General features: G+C 36.4%; 1 protein-coding gene across 3 annotated transcripts in view; it reads right to left on the minus strand.

The window, feature by feature from the left end:
• The window catches only part of ASXL2 (ASXL transcriptional regulator 2), a 119,893-nt gene that overhangs the window by 38,114 nt on the left and 53,906 nt on the right, over nucleotides 1-27,873 (minus strand). For 2 of the 3 annotated variants that reach the window (XM_043917367.1, XM_043917366.1), the window contains 2 exons: nucleotides 8,737-8,845; nucleotides 4,997-5,147 (listed from right to left, as the gene is read on the minus strand). In XM_043917367.1, coding sequence (XP_043773302.1) covers nucleotides 4,997-5,147; nucleotides 8,737-8,845 — 260 coding nt within the window. Of the gene's footprint in view, nucleotides 1-1,999; nucleotides 4,967-4,996; nucleotides 5,148-8,736; nucleotides 8,846-27,873 lie in introns of those variants that run through there. The other variant, XM_043917368.1, reaches the window with a different exon arrangement.

Consider the following 27,873-nt stretch of genomic DNA (forward strand, 5'->3'; position numbering starts at 1 on the left):
ACTCCAGGACCTACCAATGAGGAAAATTTCTCGGTTGACTTAATGCCAAATACTGGTCTCACAACTTTAATGAAACTTTTAAATATTAAAGGTTCAGAACTACAAAGAGCAAACATGATTTAAACACATGTTTATAAACTCATCTCTTTTAATCCTTCTAGTGCCTACACTGTCTCTAAGACACATTAACTGTATTAGAGTAACCAAAAATTAAATGTCATTTATGTGCCTAATGCTTTGCTAGGTTCATCTGAACAGAATTTCATTGAACTCTTATAATCATCCGCTAATGCAAAGAACCGACTCATTGGAAAAGATCATAATGCTGAGAAAGACTGAGGGCAAGAGAAGAGGATGAGATGGTTGGATGGCATCACCAACTCAATGGACATGAATCTGAGCAAACTCTGGGAGACAGTGAAGTCTGGCATGCTGCAGTTCATGGGGCTGCAAAGAGCTGGACACGACTTAGCGACTTGAACAATAAGGTAGGTACAACTTCTCTTTCTACTCCCACCCAATCTCCTCCAATTCTACCCTCTGAGATAATAAAATAATATAGTTGGATTTGTATCCTTGTTGACATTTTTCTATGCAAATAAAAATATGAAAAAATTTCAAGGATGTGTATTTATATATAAATATTAAATGTAAACACCCGCATATTGTGATGGTATTATCTAAAATTTCCTTATCTAGAAATTTAATTAGCCTGCAAAAGGACTCAGGTAGTAAGGAGCACAACCAACATTTGAACTTTGCATAGTTTCAGAAGAGTGAGTACTTGTAGTGGGTTAAGTGGTGGCCACCAAAAGTCATGTCCATGTTCTAACCCCCAGAAATGTTCTATTATTTGGAAAAGGAGACTTGGTAGATATAATTGATTTTGAGACAAGGAAATCATCTTGGATGATGATCCCAGTGGGTCTTAAAATCAAATGATGAGTTACCTTAAACACAAGACAGACACAGAGAAGTCCATGTGAAGACAGAGGCAGAGACTGAAGGATGACCTTCCTTTTAATAACTACATAAAATTCCACTGTGCAGATGTACCATAATTTCTTCAACTGGACTGATGAGTAGTTTAGTAATTTATAGTCTTTTGCTCTTATTACTACACTGTCTTAAACACTGGTTTCTAAGGTATTGTACCAAGAATGATACCATAACTATCTAAAAAATGCAAATTACTGGATCCCAACCCAACTCTACTGAGCCAGAAACTGTGAAGGTAGGGCCCAGGAATCTGTGTCTTAATGTGCTCTCCAGGTGATTCTAATGCACGTTCAACTATAAGATACTGAGAAGCCAGCTTTCCAAAGTGATTTACAAATTGAGGCTCATTAAAGCCAGTTTTACTTATATAGTTTACTGAAGTAGTTTCAGCTTGTTGGATACATCTGTACCATCCACTGGGTAAGCTCAGAAGGTACCACTTTTCAATATAGCATTGGGAATTTTCCATTTCAACAAATGATTATCATATGGAACAAGGTCCAAAGGGTAATGGACTGGACTATTCATATTAGATGCATTTGAATTAAAAAGAATTAGTAAATAATCTCTTAGTATTTTATTTTTTCTCCTGAAGATATTCAGTGAGACCCTCTGAAGTATTAGAGAGACTATCAGAAATAATGGAGCAGTAATATCAAAATTGAAACTGAGCTTTATACAGTTAAAGGATTAATCGTTGAAAGACTGATAACAATTAAAGCTCCCCAAATCGTTTTCATGATCAAAAAGAGCAATACTTCTCTTAAGGGAGAGTTTTCATTTTCACAAATTAATAATAAAAATAATTTTATTATTAAAAATATATTATATAAATAATAATAAATAATTTTATCAGAAGATAACAATAATACATGTAGCTGTTTCATGCTGCAATACTGCATTTTAGGGAAAAGGCAGACTTCACGTAGATACAATCCTACCAAAAAAAGCAACAGAAAATGTTGATTTTAATCATTTTTCTGGTGTTATTCCATCTTACCTTGACTTGGAATTCCATAAAGCTCTTCTCTGAACATTGTTTCCTGTCTGGAAATTAGAAACCAAAACTACAAACTTCTAAGTTCTTCCACCTTACACAGAAATCAATAAACTAGTTTTAACATTTGACTGAATTTCAACATTTGACTGAATTTCTCTGTTCCTATCTGGCTAAAAAGTATACCTATTTCAAGAGAGTCTCTATCGATTTCCAACTAGAAGTATCAGTTTTGCTGTCAGAGCTCTTTATTTTTGTACATAAAAGGAAGTGGGTTTCGATACTATCTCAGTGTTCTTCCTGTCTTACAATGCATTTGAAATAAAGTGATGTCAGATTGAGAGTAAAAGCTTTAGAATAAGAAAACGGAATAGACACACATTTGTTTTACCTTTATTAATAACTGCAATTGACTTAGAATTGTTCTGCAGCACACCACTACTATCACTGCTAACTACAAGTTTTCCACTTTAATTTGCACTAGACTACAAAAACACTCATATGTATACAATAGAAAACTAAAAATACATTTCTATGCCTATGCCATATGCATGACCCAAGAATGAGAGAAGTACATCCTATGAGAGGCTAAATCATTCTTTATTACTGCTAACTTAGCCTTCATTCATTTCTTAAGACTATCAGAGCTGCCAGAGTCAATGGGAATTCCATATGACATCACATACACCTCTCATCTCCACCTTCCAAATACCACATGAAGTTCATCCTAGTCTCAGTTTAACAGGCTACAATCAGAAAAGATCTTAAGATCTCAACAGAAACTGAGGCTAAGTTGTTAATACTGTGACAATTTCGAGAAGAATGCATCAGAGGCAGTTTGAAAATAATTTATGTTGACTACAATTTTTAATTTGCTATAACCTTGATGTTAATATCTTCTATTATTATGCCAAGTATGTGGCAAGGTTGTAATATTTTAATCTACCCATTAAGCTACTGAGAGGAAGAGAAGGGGACGAAAGAGATGGTTGGATGGCATCACTGATTCGATGGACATGAGTCTGAGCAAACTCCAGGAGTTGGTGATGGACAGGGAAGCCTGGAGTGCTGCAGACCATGGGGTCGCAAAGAGCTGGGACATGACTGAGCGACCGAACTGAAGCTACTGAGAATGGGGTTCAACTGTTATTTCTTAAATCCTCCTGTAATCACATTTACCTCACAGGTAGCCTTTCACAAACATGTAACAATCACTACCTGAAACAGCTACTGCAGCCTATGAGCTACCAAAAAGCAAAGACCTAAACAACCGTGACTTTGTTCCCAGTTTACTGACCTTTAATGCTGATTTCCCTGTTTCCAGCCACATCCAGAAATTATGAATCTGTTTCTCTTGCTTGATGACCTGGTTTGGTTCCTAATCCTAGATCAACAATTCCCAAACTTAAAAAGAAAAATGTAAACTGGGGGGAAGCAGAGGAGACAAAAAGGCCTAAATACTTTTGGCTCCATCTTCCAAAAAAAGAACAGGAAAAAAAAAGAGGGGGGGTCCTTTAGTATAATCTGAGAAACGTAAGACCCTGGACACACCTCTCTTCACTACTGACTGGGATTACTTTTAAAAAATACATATCAAGAACACTCAGGATTTCCCTGGTGGTCCAGTGGTTGAGAATCTGCCTTGCAATACAGGGGACGTGGGTTCAGTGCCTGATCAGGGAACTAAGCCAGTGCACTCCGGAACCCACGCGCCCCAACTGGAGAGTGCACACACCACAGCAGAGATCACGTGTGCCACAACTGAGACCCTACGCAGCCAAGTAAATAAAGAGATTTTTTAAAAAGAAAAAAAGGAATGTTGGTCACAGGTCCCAATCTTGTCTTGCCTTTATTCCATTTGTTCATAACACTTAGGGTCTGGGCTGTTCTCTAAGTGGTTGTGATTTTAAAGCTAAGATCCCCTGGTTTCAAAATTTGTCCAAACAACATGTGTAGCAGCTGTTATGACAGAACTCAGATAACGCAACCAGTTATCTAAATTTTCTCCAAAAGTAGTCCACACATTAACACAGAAATGGTAATAAACCTGACTTTTCTGATGCAGTTCAAAAATCAATAGCTCTGCTGCACTTAAAACTGAGTCAATTATTCTAATAAGTGTAACTCTAAATTCTAGATCCAAAGACAACTCACCTACAACTCAAACCTAAGAGGATATCCAAGCTAGAGAAATTCTTGGATGTCTATTTCGCTCTGGCATCAGTCCTTATAAAGTAACCAGCATGAGCTGGTTTAAAATCTGTCCTGCCATATATGGCTCAATTTACCAATAGTGGGGTAAAAATGATTTTCCTTCTTCAAAAAGACTCTTGAAAAAGAAGCTACAGATAATTATCAAGACTAGGTAATAAAATGTATCCTGAAGTGGAAAATTCATCCCAGGGAAGCTGTAGCAACAAAGATGTTATTCTCTAAAAACACGGTTTGGGGTAAACTATAAAGCAGAAACCAAGCAGGAGATGAGGGCAAAGACTAGCAGACTAAATTTAGTCTTTGCTAGTAGAAAACGAAAAGCATTCTTTTCCTAGTAAGGAGTGAGCTGTTAAACCAATTAAGTCCTCAAATTTTCAAAGAGAGTATTAAGAGGTAAATAACATAATACCATCCTAAGAAGGGTTATAGGTAGCCAAGAGCTGAAAATAGACCCAGATAAAAACCTAGAGCCATGCTGTCCAATGTGATGGCCACTAGCCACATGTGGCTATTTAAATTCAGGTTAACATAAAGTGAAAAATTCAGTTCCTCTGTCACACTAGCTATATTTCAAGTGCTCAAAACACATATGGTGCTAGTGACTACTTTGTTGAGTTGCACAACATAGCTGCAGAACACTTCCATCACTGCAGGAAATTCCATGGGAATTTCTAACTAGTAAGGGAAAGAGAATAACCGACCCGGGGTCTGGAAAAAGAAGAACTATTAACAAGGGCATTTATCCTACAGCATTCAGTCTTTTATTGAGGGGTCAGGTGGATTTACCTTTCCTTTTCCACCTGCTCTTTTTTCCCTCCTTGTTGCTGCCACCATCACTGCTGCTGCTGCTGTTTTCAGAACTCTGGGAATCTGACTGACCATCACTGCTTTCTTCTGAACCTTCTGAAAGCTCTTTCACCCCATCCGGCACATCTTTCTGAAAATGTAGGCATCCAATTAGGATTTATCATTACCATTTCAGCAAACAGGAATTAAATTTCTGATATGCATTACTGTGATTTGCAATTGTGCTGATTATTTTTTATGATTGTAAGATTCAGTAGCAGAACCAGGAATTTCTGATTCCTGTCACCTCTCTTCTTTGTGTCAAATTAGGTACTGTTTCCTTCTATACTCAAAGATAAAAATTATACATGACAATCTTATGCACGTACAACACAAAGGCTTAGACAAAAACTTGCTATATATAAGTCCAGGTAAATGATGAAATGAAATCTATAAAATGTATACAATAACAATTTTTTAAAATGTAAGCATACCCATCATCCATATAATGTATATATATTTGTGTGTATATAAGTGCCATTATGTATTATAAATTCAGTTAAGAGTTTGGACAGCAAGAGATGGTACTTTATTTGAATCTATTTGGTTCCAAAAATTGGCTAGTAAGTAGCAAGAGTCAAATACAAAAGGAATCATTAAAAAAAAAATCATATGAATCTTTGGTTTCTGCACTGCATAGTGAGAATGCTAATCAGAAAAACGATTCCTGTGTCAGCGACACTATGACAGATATAACAGGGAAGCTGTAAAATTAAGAATCTAGGGTTTGAATTCTGGCCTTATCTTCTCCTAATGAGGCAGCCTTGAGCAAAGTCTTAAATGCTCATGCCTCAGCCTCCCTGTAAGATGGGTAATAGTACCTACCTTAAAAGATCATTCTGAAATTAAATGAGTTAATAAATGTAAAATGCTTAGTATAGTGCCTAGCATATGATAAGGTTCAATAAATATTAGCTGGCTACTATGTATTTATATAGTATATAAAATATAAATACATTAGTGAATGTTATTTCTAAGTTATAAAACTATGAATGATTCTTTTTTCCTCTCAATATATTTTCTGTTCTCCCACATAATTTATTTTTATTATCAGATCAAAAATAATTTTGACAAATGACCATCCTACCTACAACTGCCACTCACAACATTATAGTCAAGGCAGTAAGCTCTGGGGGCTTCCCTTTTGGTTCAGTGGTTAAGACTCTGAGCTTGCACTGGAGGGGGCACAGGTTCAACTACGGATGGGGGAACTAAGATCCCACATGTCGCAGGGTGTGGTCAACAAAATAAAAAGAAGATAGCAACCTCTGACCTGGTAAGGAGCTGTTTTTCCTCCAGTGCCATTTCACATGTTGTACACTTTCTTAAAATACATACCCCTTGTTTTTCTATTCTTTCTTTCAAAATGCAGGAAACTTTTACAGATTAGTTGCCAAAGAGACCTCCTGATCCATAAGTTCTACAAATACTTTAGTACAAATATAACTATCTTCTTAAACTTGTGATCGCTCCAGGATCACCTCACACCCAAAATCTTAGAATCACTGCATCCCTTCTTTTATTCCCAATAGTTCACATTTTATTTCTCTAATGTTCCTTGCCTCCATCTCTTTTAGCACTCTCATGAAAAGTGTTAGTCGCTCAGTCGTGTCTGACTCTTTGCGACCCCATGGACTATAACCTGCCACGCTTCTCTGTCCATGGAATTCTCCAGGCAAGAATACTAGAGTGGGTAGCCATTCCCTTCTCCAGGGGATCTTTCTGACCCAGGGATCAAACCCCAGTCTTCCACACTGCAGGCAGATTCTTTGCCTCTGAGCCACCAGGGAAGCCCCAATCATTCTCACAGTTCAGCTCAATTATCTCTTTTAAACAATCATAATCATCTTCTTGACAAGTTTTCCTGTTGAACTCTTAAGTGTATCCTACTTGAATTATCCTCCTAAACATGGATTTGATCATGCTATTCTCCTGAAAACCTCTGCCACTTCCTCAACACATGCCTACCCTCTCTCCTTCCTCTCCCCAGCTGCAAGTCAGGTTTTCAAAAGCCTCCAAAGTGTGTTCTTCACCTAACATTTACCCCACCCCAACTCCTTACCACACTAGCCCACACACAGATTATGGTCTAACCACTCCAATTTACTCCCAAGTCCATTCTGAATCCTTTTATCTGTGCCTCTGCTTAACCTATTCCCTTGTCCTGGAAAGCCCTTCCTCCCATTACTTATCTACCAAAGTTCAACTCATATTTTACAACTTTAAAATAGCAAAAATAAAAACAAAAGCTTCTAAATCCCTTTATTCAAGATGAATCTTTATTTCTCTACATTGTAACAGCACTTTATAGCATAGTACATTCTGTCACTAATTATTTCAGTAACTATGTGAGATTTAAGAGATCAGGGACCTTAATTTATCCTTCTTTATAGCCTCTATGTGTCCAGTACAGAGTAGGCATTTAATAAATGTTTTTAGCAATATAGAAGGTCTACAACAGCTAAAACCTAAAAGAAACATAGAGAGCTCCATGTGGGCTAGATCCCTGTAACCCCAAGAAGCTGAATAAGGTATTTTAAAAGAAGGTATTAAAGGTGAGTTAGATCTTTTAAAAGTTAGCGTGCTACACACAACCACCGAGCACAGGGATGACTCAGCTGAAGCCAAAAAGGTAAGAAGGGGGAAAAGAGCTGCACACACATGTGGACATAAGTCACTGCTGATGAATTTCCTTTGAGAAATAACGCTCTCCTCAATCCATCTGGCTAGAGGGCTTAACCACACCCTCATATCAAGGGTGATCATGAACCTAAGGGCGGCCATCAGAAGATTCAATACATTCGGCAAAGGCGATCCTTTAAGTACAGGCACATGCGCCAACCCATACCAATTAAGTCAAAATAATACCAAAAGGACTCCTGCTTCAGTTTGTGAGACTCCTTCTCCCCAGGCTTACAGCGTCCAGAGTAGGACTTGGGAGTGAAGTCATGTAGATGAGGAGAAGGCCTGCCTTGGAATGAAGCCAAAAGAAAGTGGAGAGACCCATTTCTGATGACAATCATTTGAGCTCCTGAATTCAGGCTGAGTTTCCCTAAAACTTTGAGCTATGTGAACTAATAATTCTCTGTTTTCCTCAAGTTCATTTGGGTTGGTTTTTCTATTTATAACTGTAAGGACACTGATAAGTCAAGATCCCTTTTTAGTGCAGGGATTAGAAATTAGCAAGCTTGTTATGGTAAAAGAAAATGGAAATTCAGTTAGATCTGAGTTCATATTCTGGCTCTAATACTATCTGGCCAACACTGGGCAAGAAAATCCAATCTTCTGAACTTCGGCTTTCTCCATTATAATAAAGAAATAGTAACCACAGTTCTGAATTGTAACGGAGAATTAAATGAGAAAGTAGTATAAAGTATTAAAGCTATATGCTCCATGGTAACACTCATTATTATTTAAATAATGTGAGGCCCTTTAAAAAGTTATTCATCCTTTCAAAATAATACTGTGGCAGAGAATGAAAAGTGAAGTTACTTCTCCAATCTACCTACAAATGGCCACAGATTAAAGAAAAAAGTACTGGACATGGGATTGAAATTTTTACTTCTTCTTAAAAGTAAGCTCTTCAAGAACAGAATTCTGTCTCTATGATTCAAATATTATTTATATGTAGTCACTTCCTGTTTTCACTTTTAAAATGACTCCCTAACAACAATATTTACCTTCAAAGTATATACTCCCATTCTACCTGGAACCTTATAGAAGATGCCTTCTTCACCTCGGGAGTTTGTGTGCAGCATGGCATTCAGGCATGCAAGAGGGGAAGTTCCACTGTCGAACAAAACAAAACAAAACAAAAAGAACACAATGATTAGTTTCTAGTCTCTGAATAGCCTATGCAACACTGAATTAAGATAAAATTAATGATGGATCAACACTCATTTGACAAAACACACTTTATAAACTATAAAAAGTCTACAAATCTAGAGAGGTGGCCATGGAGAAAATGGATGTAAAATTCAAAAAGAAAAAATAATTTTATAATTTTCTTAATCTCAATTCAGCATCTAACATTTAAGTCAAGAAAAATTTCTCTCACAGAAGTATCACAAAAGTATTCTATAAAGATTTTATTTTACTCACAATTTTATTTGTTAACACTTCAATAAAGCTGAAAACAAATTTTTTAATATATTTCATTTAGCACAAGCCTTAACTATTCATAAGTAAAACAGGGAGGAAAAAGAAAACATAAAGAGAAATAAACAATATTAATCTCCTTTCATACTGCTGCACCAGAATGAATTTTAGTTATGGAAAGAACATATTTCCATGGCCTTTTTTAAACTAAGATATAACTGACATATAATATTATAGTGTCAAGTGTATAACATAATGATTCCATATTTATCTATATTATAATGGTCACTTATATTTAGACCTATCATAAGATCACTTAAAAAGACTTATAAAACAGGCTTTGGAATATTCACCTTCTATGCAGAAACTTGATTAAAAGTTTACTAATTCTAATATGTTGTTGTTTATTCACTAAGTTGTGTCGAACTCTTTTGCAACCCCATGGACTGCAGCCTGCCAGGCTCCTCTGTTCATGAGAATTTCCAGACAAGAATACTGGAATGAGTTGCCATTTCCTTCTCCAGGGGAATCTTCCCAACCCAGGGCTCAAACTCAGGTCTCCTGCATTACAGGCAGATTCTTTACCACCGAGCCACCAGGGAAGCTAATATACATTTATCATATTTTCTGGAGTTATAGCTATATAATAAATTATCTGTAGAAAATTTATATATAACATTTTCCTTTCTAATCACAATCAATTCATTTTTCTAAATGGAAATGTGTGGCATCCTACAGGATAGACCAAACTTATGACATGAGAGAGAAAACTCCAACACCACAAAAGACAACCTTAGTAACTAAATAAAAATAAACATTTCTGTACAGGAAAGAAATATCATCAACAAAATAACATAAACATACAAAGCTAGAATAAGTAACTGCAAAACAAATGGCAGACAAAAAAACGAATAATCCTAAGACAGCTTCTTTTAGGAAAACACAAACAACCAATTAGAAAAAAATGGATTAAGGATATGAACATGCAATATAAACAGCCAACAGAATACATGAAAAGCTGCCCAAACTTAACAGTGGTTAAAGGAAAACAAATGAAACTGAAACCCCATTGGTCAGACTTGGAGAAATCAAAATATTCAAGTCTCTGTTAGCAGTACTGTACTGGTGTCAGTTTCCTGGTTTTGATATCATACGACAGCTATATAAAGATGCTACTACTGGAGGAAGCAGCGTGAGGTATACATGGGACTATTCTCATAATTTCCCATAAGCTTATAATTACATTTTAAAAAGTGAACTGATAAACCCATTGCTGGTAAGGTTACGGGAAAAGAGCACTCTTAAAGACTGCTGGTGGGACTGAAAACTGCCACTCCCTACCCCCCACCTCAATTCTGTCTTAGGAAAGTAACATGGAAGTATCCACTAAAATTAAAACTATTAGGGGCTACTAATTCAACAATCCCACTTCAATCAATCCCCCCAAAATAAGACCACAAAGACTTACAAACATACATGCAAGGATTAACTTCAGCATTGCTAAAAAGTGTCAAAGCACTGAAAATGACTTCAAAGTCAATAAAAGAATGGCTGACCATATGTTAGTAAGGTAACCAACAGGATATGAATCAATAACAGCTATGTTAACAGCAAAAGGAGTGCTAAATTCCAGGAAGCATTCTGGTTAGCCCTCACAACAATCCTTTGAGGTAAGCAAAATTATTACACCATTTTTACAAATGAACAAACGAATATACTGAGGTGTTAATAAGTAAGCTGGTTCAAGATCACATAGTGCTTTGTAAGTGGTGAAGACAATTTCAGTAAGAAGAAAGAAGCAGAAGAGGAGAAAGACTGCTTAAAAAGAACATATAACTAAGTAAAAAGAAAACATGCTATAATTTGTGTAGCTCAATAACCTATCTGGTAAAAGGTTTGCCCTAATTTTTGGTATTCAATTTCAGTACTAAGTACCCACTCTGTTTAGTACTGTTTATTAAGTATCCAATAAACTACAGTCTGTGGGTCCAAAGAGGAAACCTTTCTAGTTCAAAGTGTAACAGGATAGTTAGACAAGGGAACAAACTGCCATAGCACACTGCAACCAGTGCTACCGATACAGACACAAGTCCACAATCCTGACCCCAAACACTTAAGGCCAATTGTTTCAGACATAAAAATCTGTTTGGATTTTTGAAAGGCAACATGGTATGCCATATACTATGTAACATCACCAGAGAGATTGGGGGGCAGCAATTCTATAACCAAATGCGGTGAAATACATGAATATTCACACTAAGTAGGAAAAACAGTTTAAGAGAATTGTCGACAAAGGAAGTTTGGTACCAAAAGACTGAAAAACCTCTTTCAAGTACTTTGGATTTTGGCATCATGGAACGGAGACTGCAGGCCTGTACAAAGTACTTTAGGTCTGAGAGAAAGTAACACATAGTCTCATCTAGAGCTTAGTACCTAGAACCCAAAACAAAACAAAAAAAAACACCAAAAAACAAACAAAAAACCCAAAGCCAACCAAACCAAAACAAAAAATCTCTTACGGTAAAACCCATAAAATGAAAGTAAATGGCACACACATCTGGTGAAAAGATGTGGTAACAGATACAGACACCATCATATTTTCCTCACAAATCTGATGTAATTTTCCTTTGAAGGAAATATGAAACTTTCAAAAAACCCACAAGATATACAGAACACTACACACTGTTTAAAACACAAATTTAGATCTGATTTCAGGAAAATATAAAAAACCAGAGAATCCCTGAAAAATTCATTTTTATGAATAATGAAGCAATGGCAGAGAAGTAAAATAGGCTACACTGCCCATGATGGCAGGAATGTATCTTCAAGGGAAGTAACTCCAGAATGACATAAATAAAATAAAAATAACTGAGTAACTTGAAGGAACAGATAGCCCCTGCATGAATGATAAAACTCTGGTACAGAGAAAATCAATACTGATGTCAAGTAAGTATAATATGGGGTTGAAGCAGCTGAAGCAAGAATACCTCAAAAGATTACATAACTATCATGAGATAATTTAGTTTCTAATTTTTTTGGGTCCATGTTTAAGAGATTGTAGTTGGAGTAGTGGCTGGGGGGGTTGGGGAGCAGTTCTCAAGGAAAGGAACAAGTGCAGTGTTACAATTTTATGCTGATACACTTCATGAAGGGAATATACTAAGATGCTTCATACACAAGGCCCAAGAACAGAAGCAACTTCAGTCATACTGCCAACAGCCTTATTTGATTTTCTCTGCAGTAAAGGGGGTTAACAGTAGCCAGCAGGGCTGAAAGACCTGAGGCCTATAATTAACACTGCTCAGAGGAAACAAACATAGCAACTCATGAAAAGAGACTACTGTGTGGCCTAAAGAGCCAGATTTATGTATTCAGACCAATCTTAGAGTTCAGATCTGAGTATATCATGGGCAAGTCAGTAAATATCCTTAATCTGCTCATCTGTGAAATAGAAGAAACACCATCTACTTCATAATCTGTGCAGAATCTTAATTACATATAGCAAGTGTATATCACAGAGAAGTGACCGAGTAACTGGTATTTACCTTCACTTGTTTCCCACCCTAGTGTCATGATATTCCAGTGTTCCCTACCTACCTTAAGTGACAATAACTTCACTCACCTTCATCAATTCTCCACTCTGAAGCCAGTGACCTTTTAAAAATATGTATGATTGTGCCATCTCTGCCCAGCTGAAAATTCATCCACAATATCACAATGTGCTTAGAATAAAGCCCAGAATTATCAAAATGATCTGACCCCTGCGACACACTCTCTGCTCTGGCCTGCTCTAGTTTTCTTTTCATTTTGTAACTTATAATTCTTCTGACTTCTTGGCCTTTATACTAGTTAATGCTCCTGCTTGCAGTGATAACCCTCACTTTTTCTCTTAGAAACTCCAGTTAATTCACTCTTCAGATTTCAGCCTTAAGTACCTTGTTTAAGGAAGCCATCTCAATGTTATATACAATCAATACTTCTCCTAAATATATTTCATTTATAACTACACATATTGTCATGAAAAAGTTTTAACTTAACATGTGACTCTATTGTAGGCCAGCCAGATTCAATAGCATGTGATTTCACTGAAGCTCTGGGAAGCAGATTCTCTCTTTTCTTCTATAGTTAAACCCCAAAGCATACAGGCTCCATCTGCAACCATGATGGATGAACCTGGTAAAAATGGAACAAAAATGAAGGAAGCAGAGCCAAGATTCTGATCAAACTGCCAGAGCACCTGGATCAAGTTTTGCCAGGTATTTTCACTTTTATCACATGACTAATTTCCTTTAATGTTTAAGCCAGTTTACATTGCATTTCCTATTATTTACAAATGAAAATATCTTAACTGACAAAGCATCTAGATCAAAAGCATTCATAATGACAGAGATATAAAAAGGATACAGAAGAAAAATATAGGAGAATATTCAAAGGTGACAACTCTCTCCTACCAATAAGAGAGTATTATGTGTATGAATCAACAGTGTGTACTGAAGGATGGAAGGAGAGGCAACATGTTACTCAACATGCACAGCCTAACTGACCCAAGATACTCCAAAATATTTATCTTACTTTTTTTCTAAATCTTGAACTTAAAGCTGAGATCTAGGCATGAAAAGCAAAAGTGGCAGAGTATATTACTGTTTTTAGGTAATCATTCACTGCCTCTATCAGGCCACCTTACAGTAAATAAAATGTATTTATTCCCTTGCCCCTCTTGGGCTTGGCCATAAGACTTGATCAATAAAATGGTAACAGAAATGACAGAACCAGAGGCTAGCAGCTGCTTGCACAGTGTGACTGCCTCCTGATTGCCATGAGAGCAGACCACTGATTTCGGAACCCACAGCAGAGAGCCAAGCCTAGGCAATAACTAATCTTCAGCTCCTCTAAAGACATGAAGTAGAAAAGGAACTATCTGTTGTTATAAACCACTGAAACCAAGACAGTTATGTAGCAAAAACTGACTGATAAGCCCAGTATAATGGAGGGAACATCTGCTTTCTCACCAATACTCAATGCCAGACAGTAAAAAAATATATACGTATCTAGCTAAGATATCACTTAAAGAAGTAATAGAAAAATATTAAGTCCATGAGAACTCAGGGAAAACATCATCCATTAACTTAAATCTAGCCAATAAAGAAATAAACACATGAGTGGAGAAACATTTAGAGGGGGAAAAGTTGCAATTATGGTGATAAAAGAGAAATGCAAATACTTTCTATTTTTTTTAGCTTTTATTTAAAAAATGATAATGCACGTTCAGAATTTTTCTATTTTCTTTTTCCTCAACTTCAGAGATCATTTAGGAATTAATACCCTAAATGAAGTAGATGACTAATCTTCAGGGAAAAAAATTAGTACAGCAATTATCTTAGTTTCTTCAATTAAATGTAATACAGTGGTAATTCCTGGCTGCTGAATTTCAGGGTATTTTTCCAGTGTTTATTTTTTCATTACTGATTGACCTGGTTTTGGCTATTAGGAACCATTTTTACAAAAATTTTAAGTAAATACTCTAAAAGATATGAATAAAAAAAAGATATGAATAAATTTTAAAACAATGTAATTTCTGAAATCTCTGAAAGAGAATAAGGCTCTTTTTCAAAATCACTTCCTTTGTTAAGAGCATGTTAGTTAAAACAAAAACTAGAACAGCAGGTAAAGGGGCACAGAGACTATACACAGATTGAAGTGAAAGACGTCCAAAGAGAAAAGACACGTTGACTAGCAAGGTATTTGTTCACCAAGTACCAGAAGAGACACTCAAAAAGAGTCAAGTCATTGATGCTCACAAATGCGAAGAGTGGGGATGCCTATACATAGCATTTAAAGATCAAGAGACAAGCCCAAGGTGAAGAAGCTGGGTGGGAGGATCCAGTGGTTTTAGAATGAGTGTGTTTAGTTCATTATCACCAAAACACTTAATCATTTCAATTATAGGATAGTGATATTTAGAGAGAAAATTAGCTATCCCCTTGAATAATATCAATATAAAAGCAATCATGACATTTTGACAACAACTTGAAAAGTTTGCTATATCAAAATACATTTTCAATTTTCAAATGTCTATTTTGATAAATGACTCATTATATCACAAACCTGTTTAGGCACCCATGCGAAAGACTTCTCTTACCTGTTTGTGTAGAGATTAAACTGCTACCTTCTACTCAAGCAACAAAATAAATGAATACAGTAGAAAATAATAACCCACAGGATAAACAAAGAATCTATGAGTTCATGCATGAACTCATAAGTGCTAAGTCGCTTCAGTCATGTCCAACTCTTTGTGACCCTATGGACTGTAGCCCACCAGGTTCCTCTGTCCATGGGATTCTCCAGGCAAGAATACTGGAGTGGGTTGCCATTTCCTTCTCCAGGGAATCTTCCTGACCCAGGATAGAACCTCCGTCTCCTATGTCTCCTGCATTGGCAGGCAGATTCTTTACCACTAGCACCACTTGGGAAGCTCCAATGAGTTTATACTAATATAAATAAAAGAACAAATCAATAAATGGGGGAGAATTCATTGCCATATAATTCTAACTAACAAAGAAATGATAGAATCAGAAAATCACCATATGTGACCACCACTCTGCAGACAAGTATTATCAGTGGACGTTTTGGTGGATATACTCTTTTTTTTTTTTTTTTTTTGGTGGATATACTCTTAAAGGACCCCTAATTATCACCACTTCCTACTCACCTCCTATGTAATTCCCTCCCCATGATGTAGGCAGGACCTGTGACTTGCTTCTAACCAACAGAATACAGCAGAGGGGGCAGAACAGTAACTACATCACGAAAGATTGCAGTATTCTTGCAAGGTGCCTCTCTCTTGCTGGTTTTGAGGAAGCATATTAGATTGGGAGTGCCCAGATGGCAAAGAACTCAGGGCAGCCTTTAGCCAACAGCCAGCTGAAAACTGAGGCACTTCATTTTGATAAATCTCAAGGACCTGAATCCTGCTAGCAACCACACAGCTTTACAAGTGGTTTCTTCTCCAAGGAGAGAAGTGGTTCCTTCTCCAATCCTTCTCTTATTCTCAAATAAGAACCAAGCTCTAGTCAACACTTTGGCTACAGTCTTGCAGAGAACCCAGTGAAGCCATGCCCAGACTGCTGACACATACAAACTGAGATAATAAATGTGTGTTGTTTTAAGCTCCTAAATCTATGATAACAGGGTTAAGCAGCAATAGATAAATAACAATGAGATGCTAAAACTAGTGGGCAAAGACATAATGAGAAGCAAGGTATTCACAGGGTCTCAAAGCATCTCCCTCTACACAAAAGATACTAATTACAAAGGGGAAAAAAATTACACCTTTTTAGTGAAGAACCACAGCAGACATCACAGAAACTGAGGGACTGGAGTAACCAATCCAATATCCCAATAATGGGATAACCTGAAATCACATACTTTTGGATATGATGTAGTGAAAATGACATATAGTTCTCTGACATTCTTGTCGAAAATGTACAACCTGAATCTAATCATGAGTAAACATCAGACATACCTAAATTGAAGGACAGTCTACAAAACAGCTGATCTGAACTCTATAAAAAATGTAAAGGTCACGGAAGACAAAGACTAAAAGAACGTTCTTACATTAAAGGAAACTACAAAGATATAAAAAAGCTAAAAGGAAATGCAATGTGTGACCATGGATTGGGACATCAGCAGAAGAACTGTCAAATTTAAATAAAGTCTGTTGCTTAGAAAGTAGTATTATATTAATATCTTGATTTTGACAATTACACTGTGGTTACATAAGAATATATTGCCTTTAGAAAGTATACTCTTGAAGTGTTTAAATGTGAATGGGACAGCATGTCTACAATTTACTCTTACACATTTTAGAAACATCAACCAGACAGATAAAGTATACAAAATGCTTACATTTGGGCAACCTAGGTAAAGTAACATAAAAATTTTTATATACTGCTTTTTTAACTTTACTGTTTTTGCAACTTTTCTTAAGTCTGAAATTCAAATAAAAAGCTAAAAAATCATATATAAGAAATCTATAAGAACAATATGCACCAACGAAAAAGTATGAAGTGCTGATAAATGCTACAGTATGGTGATGGTTGTTGTTCAGTCACCAAGTCATGCCCGACTCTTCGCAACCCCAAGGACTGCAGCACGCCAGGCTTCCCTGTCCCTCATCTCTCAAAGGTTGCCCAAGGTCATGTCCATTGCATCAGTGATGCCATCCAACCATCTCATCATATAATTTATGGTCTTTTGAGGTTAATCCACATGCTACAATATAGATTAACTGCAAAAGACCATAATGTATATGATTCTATTTATGTGAAATGTCGAGAAATGGCTAACCAACAGAGACAGAAAGAAAATTAGAGGATGGCAGTGGGAACTGGTACTAACTGTATACAAGTATGAAAAATCCTATTGGGGACTACAGTGATAGTTGCACAACTCAGTAAATTTACTAAAAATCACTGAACTATAGAGTCAAAATGGGTGAAATTTATGGCCTGCATGCTATACCTCAATAAAGCTTTTTAGAAAAAGATGAGGTGGAAAAGAAACTAACTTAGTTTCTCATTCACTGAACATCTATCAAATAACCATGTAACTGCACAGCAGTAAGTGCTGGTGATATAAAAAATAAAGTGGAAGTTTCCTAAGTACACATTCTTACATTTTAATGTAAAAATAAATGAACTGGGACTGAGTGAAGCCAAATGATATGATCTCCTTATTTCCCAGTGTGCACTCATACACAAAAAACACTACAGTTATCATTTATGATTAATTAACATTTCCCTCTCACCAGAGAGATGAGGCAAGTTGGTACACATTTCACATGTGCAGTAATGTAAAAAATTTAGCCACAGTTGCAATTTTGCTATCAACTCAAGAAGGGAACAAAATCAGAAACTTAGGTTTAGAATTTATTAAAGATCTCTTCTAAAAATTAACTGATAATTTTTCCCATAACTAATCATGCCAAATTTCTCCACTGAAAGTCTGGACATTTTCACTATTGTTTTCTTTCATTTTTAGTTTCTTTCTGGAGCTTGAAGATACAAATAAAACTGTAAGTGAAGTCTGCAAAAGTATTCATATATATACAAGGCCCATCAACTCTCAGTAAAAATCTTTAGCTTCTTTAATCTTGTCTGTAACTCTCCTAATTCTGAAGGCCCTTCTGGCACTCTTATCACTTGTTATACCGATTCTGTATCATCACACTTTAGGCAGAAATTTTTAAAAATTCACTCATATTTTTCTACAACCTTCTATCACTGCCTATATTTTAAATTTGACAGGGAAAAATTACCATCTACAAAAGTTTAAAGAAGTAACCTCTGCTCATCCCCTCTTACCTCAGGCATTTGTCTTATTTCCTACAGTGGTTGTTTCTCCCATATTATATAAAAATGTATCCTACTCAAATTACAACAAAATCATACAACTTTACTGTGGTAAAATATGACCCAGATGGTAAAGAATTTGCCTGCAATTCGGAATATCTGGGTTCGATCCCTGGATTGGGAAGATCCCCCAGAGAAGGGAATGGCAATCCAATCCATTATTCTTGTCTGGAGAATCACCATGGACAGAAGAGCCTCGCAGGCTATAGTCCTTGGGATCTCCAAGAGTCGGACACGACTGAGCGACTAACACTTCTGCAGTTCCATAGATAACAAAATTTACCATCTCAACCACTTCTAAGTGTACAGTTCACTTCCACTTAAGTTCATTCACATTTTTACAACAGCAGGCTCCAGAACCCTTCTCACCTTACAAAACTAAAACTCTGCACTCATTAAACCCTATTTTCCCCCTACACCAGCCCCTGGCAACCACCTTCCTACTAATCCTTTCCGTCTCTACATAACTTATACTCTAGGTCTCTCATGTAAGTGAAATTATATGGTATTTTTCCTCTTCTGTCTGGTTTATTTCATTTAGTATAATGTCTCTGAAGTTCATTTCATGCTGTGGAATGTTAGAATTTCCTTCCTTTTTAAGGCTGAAAAATATTCCATTGACTGTATATGCCACATTTTATTTATCCATTTGTCAATAAACTTGAGTTGTTTCCATCTTTTGCCTATCTATTCATATACTGCTATGAACACTGGTGTAAAACTATCTATTCAAGTCCTTGCTTTTGATTCTTTTGTGTGTATTCAGAGAAGTGGAACTGCTGGGTCAAATAAAATCCTACAACTTTTAATCATCCTTTACCTTACTTTCACTTTACAAACTCTGTCAGGTGCAAACATCTACAGACAAGAATCAGGTAAAATCCATAGGCTGACAAGGAGCTTCACAGGTCATGAAGCCCATTTCCTACAGATGTTACATCCCCTCCTAAAACATTCTAAACAAGTAGTCTTTTGCACAAGCTCATAATGTGCTGGTGGAGACTCTATGAGTTTCTAATTATTCATAAATTCTTCCTTAGGCCAAATGCATCTTCCTCTAACTCCATTTATTAGTCCTGATTTTATGATGTAAATCAGTGGTCATCATGGTGGAAAATTTAGGAGGTTCTTTTCTTTCCTCTGTGTGATTTTCTCTACTGTTTAAATTTGCTTAAATGACCTTGTAATAAACCACCTTTGTAAGTGGAGAGGAAAAGAAATTATTTCATTAATTTAGATGACAGACCTTCAAGTACTTTAATAAGACTCTTCATGAAGCCCTGAAGTCTACTTTTTCAGATTTTTGGTCTCTCTTTTCCTCACTGGCATCCTCTCTCCAGCAACTAAGCTAAAGAAATCTAATAAAATAAACTTTTACAATCCATCCTCAAAATTCACCAGTGTCTTCCAACATTTATTATCCCCAGTTCAAGTCTTTGGCGAAGCGCTTTAAATGACTTCAGTCTTATTTACTTATTCCTAGATACTCCACTTTGCAACAGACCACCCCTGCCTTATCTCAACTTTAATCCTAATCTCTTGTTTATTTTTCTGTACTCCTTCCTGTAGAATTGCCTTGTCAAAACTAGGACATAATCAGCTTACCTACCTCTGACTCAACTGTTATACACGCTATATTTTTCCTTCAAAGTTCAATATCCTGAATTTCAACAGGATTAAATAATAGACTCCTGAGTTTCAAAGTTAGAAGAGGTGTAGAATTATCTAGTTCCCCAAACAGATGCTTGAATAAACCCTATTTCAGGTCAATATTAAATGTGAAAAGACAATAAACTCATAAGAATCTTTCACTCACATAATATACACACACACACTCATTACCCACATACTAACAAAAAAAATCAGCACCACATAACTTTAAAATCAACAGCTGATCTGTGGCATGCTTACCCTGACAGAGCACACAAAGCAAATTGAACACAACAGCATCCTTAGGATGGAAAATGGTGCGTTTAGAAATCATTATATTAATAGTTTCGGCAGGCTTTAAATTCACTGAAACATTGTATACTCTTACAAACTCTTTCATTAAAACCTCTTGCTTGCTTTCCCTTGGTCATATTACCTGCAATTCTTCCAATGAGAAGTTCATCTGGGTGAACTACTAATCTACTTCTTAAAAAGAAATAAATGCAGTTTTTAAATGTAAAAAGTAGCATCTACTCTTCTATTCTCTAGAGAATTCGTTTCTTCAAACTATTTTCCTCCCCAAACATGCTGTTAAACAAATGGAAATAAAACCCCTGGAGAGAGGCTAAGAGGGTAGGGTATGCAGATAAACTTTTACACAGGCATGCTGGGAGGAGGAGGCCCAACTGGGACCACAAAATGAGAAGTCTGAACAGGGCAGCGAAAGGGCACAAAATAAATAAGACAGTAATCTAGGAACAGCACAGAGAGGGAGGTCATAGAAACAAAAAGATCCTTCAGAAACTGTGTTTATACACTCTCTCTATCCTTTTAATACTTCACTGTAAATCTTCAGTCTCTTCACCTTCCTATTATTGTCTTTCCCCCCACTATTGCTTTTTAAAAAGCGTAGCTTGTCCACTACCAGAAAGATATGAGCAAAATCATTTCAAAAGGGGGCGGGAGGGGGGAGTCCAGTGCTTCTATGCTTTATTTTAAAGTAAATACAGAATATAAAGTGCTTGACTCCTATCTTAGTCCACAGCCATTTCCTCTATTGGTTTCACTACAACAAGTTGCTTAAAAAGGTCACTCTAACAGCTACATATATGAAGAAGTATCAACTGCCTTTATTTCAGCTGATCAAGATACTAACATTTCTTAACTGGCTGGGTCAAGTTTCAAAAAAGCGGTATGTTTCTGAACTACAGAGGTACAGACAGTTGCATGTGAGGATATATTACTTGAGGTAAAAGAATTAGTATGGAAAACAGAAACTGGAAACAAAATACTGGTCAATGTAAGTTACAGAAACAGTCCTGAAAGAAATGAGCTAGAGAAGAATAAAATTTTATCAGGTTTGATTAAGTACATCAAAAAGTAAGAACCTGTTGTAATATTCTATATCTGTTCTATCTGGTATTCTTGTTCATTTAACAGTAAAGATTATACATCTAAATGGGCTTCCCTGGTGGCTCAGTAAAGAATCGGCCTGCAATGTAGGAGACCCAGGTTTGATACCTAGGTCAGGAAGATCCTCTGGAGAAGGGAATGGCTACCCACTCCAGTATTTTTACCTGGAGAATTCCATGGACAGAGGAGACTTGTGGGCTACAACTCCATGGGGTCACAAAGAATCGGACACAACTGAGCAACTTTCACTTTAATCACCTAAATAGCTAAAGCTATTGATTACAATTATTTTCTGCTTTTAAACAAAAACTGTCACTTGACACTCACTCATATCGAGCTCAAGAGTTTTCAAACAGTAAATTGAAATACATGAATTGTACCAATTCCTTCCAACTCACAGAAGTAACTTAGAGTTATGGTAAAGCTCATATAGGAAAATGTGGATACATGATAAATCACATGTGAATACTGTAATACCCAGAGCAAACACTAAGAAAATTATGCAGAAACAAAAAGAAATGCAGTATAAATAAGCCAATACAGAATCCTAAAAATAACCCATGGCAAGGCAAGAAAAGAGAAACAGGACAAAGAAGCAGAGGAAACAAATGGAAAAACAACAGAATGGCAGCCATAAACTCTAAAATATCAATAATTATCTTAAATATAGCATAAATATACAAATTAAAAGGCAAAGATGGGCAGAGTGAATTAAAATACACACACACACACACCCACATACATAAATGAATACAAATAAAGCCAGGTAGACTGTATCAAAAGCAATATACTCCTGTGATACTGTACTGTGGTGTACGATGTTACCACTGGGAGAATCTGTAAAAGAGACAGTTCTTACAATTGCTTGGGGCTTAAGTTTTTCTGTTGTACTCTTATCTTCTACAGTAAGCAATGTAGTGGACATTTGTTGTCTCTGCCTAGTCAATATAGTCTCTCTTCCTCTGGAAAACAACATGCAATCTTGCTTAGAGGAACTATGCCCTACCCCACTGGAAATAGTGTTTGTAGGACTGTCCATTAAGATGTCTCACCATCCCTGGACACTAGGCCAGTCAGGTTCACTCTTCCTTGAATTTTTAACCTGGAGCAAAGTAGACATAGACTAATTCATTCTGGCTGGAGGGCCCTGATGAACCCAACCTTCAAGTGTCAGCTGCCTGATCTCTGTAGCTAACTTAGTTCTCTTAATTCCAGAGCCTGTTTCTTTCGTTTGAAACTGTAAGCTACCCCATACTCAAATAAATCCCATTTTGATAAAGTTATTCACATTTGGTTTCTATTATTCATACCAAAAGAACCTAACCAAGTATAAGACCTCCTCAAAAAAACAAAATTTTTTCTTGCTTATTTTAAAACTTTTTAAATTATAATTTTAACTGTTTGTATGACCTCCCTAAACTAAAATTCAAAAATGAATAGTTTCTTATAAACAAAATTAATGGAATAGAAATTAAACTGGAGTTAAAAAGATTTACTAAGCTCTAACTAAAAGCCAAACATGTAACGTCCCAGTGAAATGAAAACACATGGATATGGTTCCTTCTGTCAAGTGTTGCAGGCATACGATAACTCTAACGTGGGAACTGTTATACCAGAGGTGTATCTAAAGTGTTTTATCTACAATGGCAGACAAAAAGCCAATTCAGTGAAGACTGACACTAAGAATTTTAATCTGTTTTGGGCCTGGTTTTAAAAAAGTGTCATTCCTTTACAGGATTTACCAATCAGTTCAGTCGCTCAGTCATGTCCAACTCTTTGCGACTCCATGGACTGCAGCACGCCAGGCCTACCTGTCCATCACCAACTCCTGGAGCCTACTCAAACACATGTCCATCGTATCGGTGATGATGAATTTTAACCTGTTTTGGGCCTGGTTTTAAGTAAGTGTCATTCCTTTAAAGGATTTACCAGAACTCTCTCTAAATCAGTAAGGGCCTAAACATACATTTTCAATCTTACAGCAAGTGTTAGCTCACACATTTCCAATCTCTTAAATATTTTCATTATTAGTCTGTAGAATACTAGGTACTCCAATGCTAGAAAGTCAAATAATCATCTTGAAACTAAATGTAGACTGGGTTTCTAAAAGTATAACCAATGATTATTACAAATTACAAGAACAAAAACAAAAAAGCACATACAACCAATATTTACACATTAATATCACTCTTAGTTTCTAGACTAATTAGTTTTATAAAGTAAACATCATGCATCCAAGAGTAAGTTCAATTAAACTTGTAAAAGAGTGCTTTATAACTATATAATACTTCTTTAGAATAAAGTAATTCTTACCTTCTGGAGTTGGAATGCACCCCAAGAAAATCAAAGAAGGAAAAAAAAAAACAAAAGAGTTTTTAATTTTTCTTTACAAAGCAACAATTAAGCCAAAAAAATAAATTCTCCCTTCCCTTCCCAACAATATCCATAATTTTTCAAATTAGTACTCTCCCCCATACTTTGCTACATAAAACACTAATTTCTTTAGAATTTACAAGTTTAGTCTCAAGCATCAGTGTCTAAAATACATCAATTAAAGAGTCAATCATTTAAGATAACAATTGCAGTACCTTAATTACGTGGCAGAGTAAAACTATTACAGGAGTTTAAAGTTAAATGTGGATACACTGAATATACCCCATTCTTTAATATCCTTCCCATGCATTTCAAATTTCAAGGAACCATCATAAAGCAATTGGCTATAGACTCTAAGGTTTATTAGCTTCCCTTTGTTCCATAATGTAACTCATTATGAAGCTAAATAATAAAAGGTAAAAATACTCTTTTAATATCCAAGTTTTTGTGTTTTCTTAGTTTTTTTTTCATAATTAATCCTTCTGACATCCCTACAAAGTATGCAGGCTTGGAAGCAGACTAAAATTAGCAGATAAAGAAAATACAGAATTCAAAGGTATCAGCTAACCTTAGACAAATATGGTATCAATTTAACTAATAATGTTCTTTACTCTTAAACTGAGCTCTTTCTAATGAAATCATCTCACAGCAATTAAGTTTCACAGTCAAATGATCTGCTCTGTGGCGATGATTTCTGCAGCAAAGTAGTAGAGAATGATGACTTTATTTCCCTTGCTATACACTTTTATATAAGAAGAGGTGAGAAAAAAAATTTTAGGTAATTGGATTAGTTTTTGGTGTGAAGTGAACTAAAACATATTTAAATACCACATGAGGAAGAATATTTTGCACATAAGTAAATGCATTCATTACTAATCAGATACAAGCAGAACTCCTCCAAAAAGGTAACATTTTAATCTAGAAGATGTTAACTAAGTGTGATTTTTGTTAGATGGTTCCCAGAGAGCTTTACAATTCTAACTCTGAAGGGGCTTGCTTGGGATACAAGACTGAAACACAAGAAAAACCTCCCTGTAGGTAACAATTTTTTGCTCTGTAAGATAACACTATAAAGATCTGCTTAAATGTTCTTATAGGATAAGTTCTTTAAAGTTCTTAATCAGAGGCATAAAGCTGTAAAATAGATCTAGACAGACTCCTTTTGTAAGGAATGCACATCCAAGTCACCTGCTTGTCCCCAGATCTGCCAATACTACTATGTAACTAACACTTAGTCTTCCTTTCCAGGTCTTCCTCCATAAAGAATCAATGCTTTTTAAATACTTCCCAACTTGTTTCAGAGGTGGCAAATAAGCAATGATCAACCTAATTTAAAAGCTAGGCAGTTGGCTATGCTCATTTATTAGCTGTACAACTCACCCACTCACATCAATTTTACAGTGTAAAAGATTCAAATTCATACAGGCCTCACCAAAATTACTATTACGTATCATGAACCTTTGGGGTCACTTGAGACCACTCATAAGTGGTCTCAGAAAACACTCAATCTGTGGATAAAAAATTCATGAATACTCAGAATCTTTTAAATTTCTCTTTCCTCTTCTACTCATGAATGGAAAGACCAAAAAGCAAACAACCAAAAACTAGTAAAGAGAACAGGGTCTCAGGAAATGAGTATTATTTTCTTCTTTCCTAAAAACTCTTTCTCTACTAGGTGATACATTGATATAAGAGTCAAGATAATACAGCCAACAGAATGAGCAAAGCTGGTAAAAGAACTCAGGGGTGGAGGGGCAGTTATTAAAAGCAATGGCTACTTTAGAAGGAAGGCTTGAAGTCCTAAATTCACTGCTGTAAAAGCACATTTGTAAACAATAATGGCAGCCACAGGTGATAGGCAGAGAAAATTTGTACAAAATTTGACTAAAGATAGAAGTAGTAAAAAATGTTAACATTTTAAGGATTAGCCAGAATGGTCTCAAAGTATGCATAAGCACTTGATTTACGTACTATGTACTATTCTCTGTATGTTTTATCAATAGTATGTATGCATAATGTCTATGTTTAGTTGCTCTGTTTTTAAAAACAAAACAGAATATCCAAATAGAACATAGTCTTTCAAGTTCTTATTTGTTAAGTACATACTGGAAGTAATAAAATAACTGAAATTAACCCTAAAACAGTCTGGGGTGAGAGAACTATTTATAATTTATGTGGTAGATACACACTTTTTGATCTTTGTAATCACAATGGTGTGATCACTCACCTAGAGTCAGACATCCTGGAATGTGAAGTCAAGTGGGCCTTAGAAAGCATCACTACAAACAAAGCTAGTAGTGGAGGTGATGGAATTCCAGTTGAGCTATTTCAAATCCTGAAAGATGATGCTGTGAAAGTGCTGCACTCAATATGCCAGCAAATTTGGAAAACTCAGCAGTGGCCACAGGACTGGAAAAGGTCAGTTTTCATTCCAGTCCCTAAGAAAGGCAATCCCAAAGAATGCTCAAACTACCACACAATCGCACTCATCTCACCCGCTGGTAAAGTAATGCTCAAAATTCTCCAAGCCAGGCTTCAGCAATAAGTGAACCGAGAACTTCCAGATGTTAAAGCTGGTTTTAGAAGAGGCAGAAGAACCAGAGATCAAATTGCCAACATCCGCTGGATCATCGAAAAAGCAAGAGAGTTCCAGAAAAACATCTATTTCTACTTTATTGACTATGCCAAAGCTTTCGACTGTGTGGATCACAATGAACTGTGGAAAATTCTGAAAGAGATGGGAATACGAGACCACCTGACCTGCCTCTTGAGAAACCTGTATGCAGGTCAGGAAGCAACAGTTAGAACTGGACATGGAACAACAGACTGGTTCCAAATAGGAAAAGGAGTACGTCAAGCCTGTATATTGTCACCCTGCTTATTTAACTTATATGCAGAGTACATCATGAGAAACACTGGGCTGGAAGAAGCACAAGCTGGAATCAAGATTGCCAGGAGAAATATCAATAACCTCAGATATGCAGATGACACCACCCTTATGGCAGAAAGTGAAGAGGAACTAAAGAGCCTCTTGATGAAAGTGAAAGAGGAGACTGAAAAAGTTGGCTTAAAGCTCAACATTCAGAAAACTAAGATCATGGCATCTGGTCCCATCACCTCATGGGAAATAGATAGGGAAACTGTGGAAACACTGTCAGACTTTATTTTTTGGGGCTCCAAAATCACTGCAGATGGTGATTGCAGCCATGAAATTAAAAGACACTTACTCCTTGGAAGTAAAGTTATGACCAACCTAGATAGCATATTGAAAAGCAGAGACATTACTTTGCCAACAAAGGTCCGTCTGGTCAAGGCTATGGTTTTCCCAGTGGTCATGTATGGATGTGAGAGTTGGACTGTGAAGAAAGCTGAATGCCGAAAAATTGATGCTTTTGAACTGTGGTGTTGGAGAAGACTCTTGAGAGTCCCTTGGACTGCAAGAGACCCAACCAGTCCATCCTAAAGAAGGTTAAGTCCTGAGTGTTCATTGGAAGGACTGATGTTGAAGCTGAAACTCCAATTCTTTGGCCACCTCATGCGAAGAGTTGACTTGTTGAAAAAGACCGTGATGCTGGGAGGGATTGGGGGCAGAAGGAAAAGGGGACGACAGAGGATGAGATGGCTGGATGGCATCACCAACTCGATGGGCATGAGTTTGAGTAAACTCCGGGAGTTTGCGATGTACAGGGAGACCTGGCGTGCTGCGATTCATGGGGTCGCAGAGTCAGACACGACTGAGCGACTGAACTGGACTGAACTGAACTGACACACTTTTTAGTGTGGAATTTTCCAAAAGTAAAATATTTACATTAAAAAAACTGTCTTCAGTACCTAACTTATAAACCTAGACTTGTAAATAATTTATTTTTAGAT

The sequence above is a fragment of the Cervus elaphus genome, chromosome 11 (genome assembly GCF_910594005.1).
Source record: "Cervus elaphus chromosome 11, mCerEla1.1, whole genome shotgun sequence".
NCBI lineage: Eukaryota > Metazoa > Chordata > Mammalia > Artiodactyla > Cervidae > Cervus > Cervus elaphus.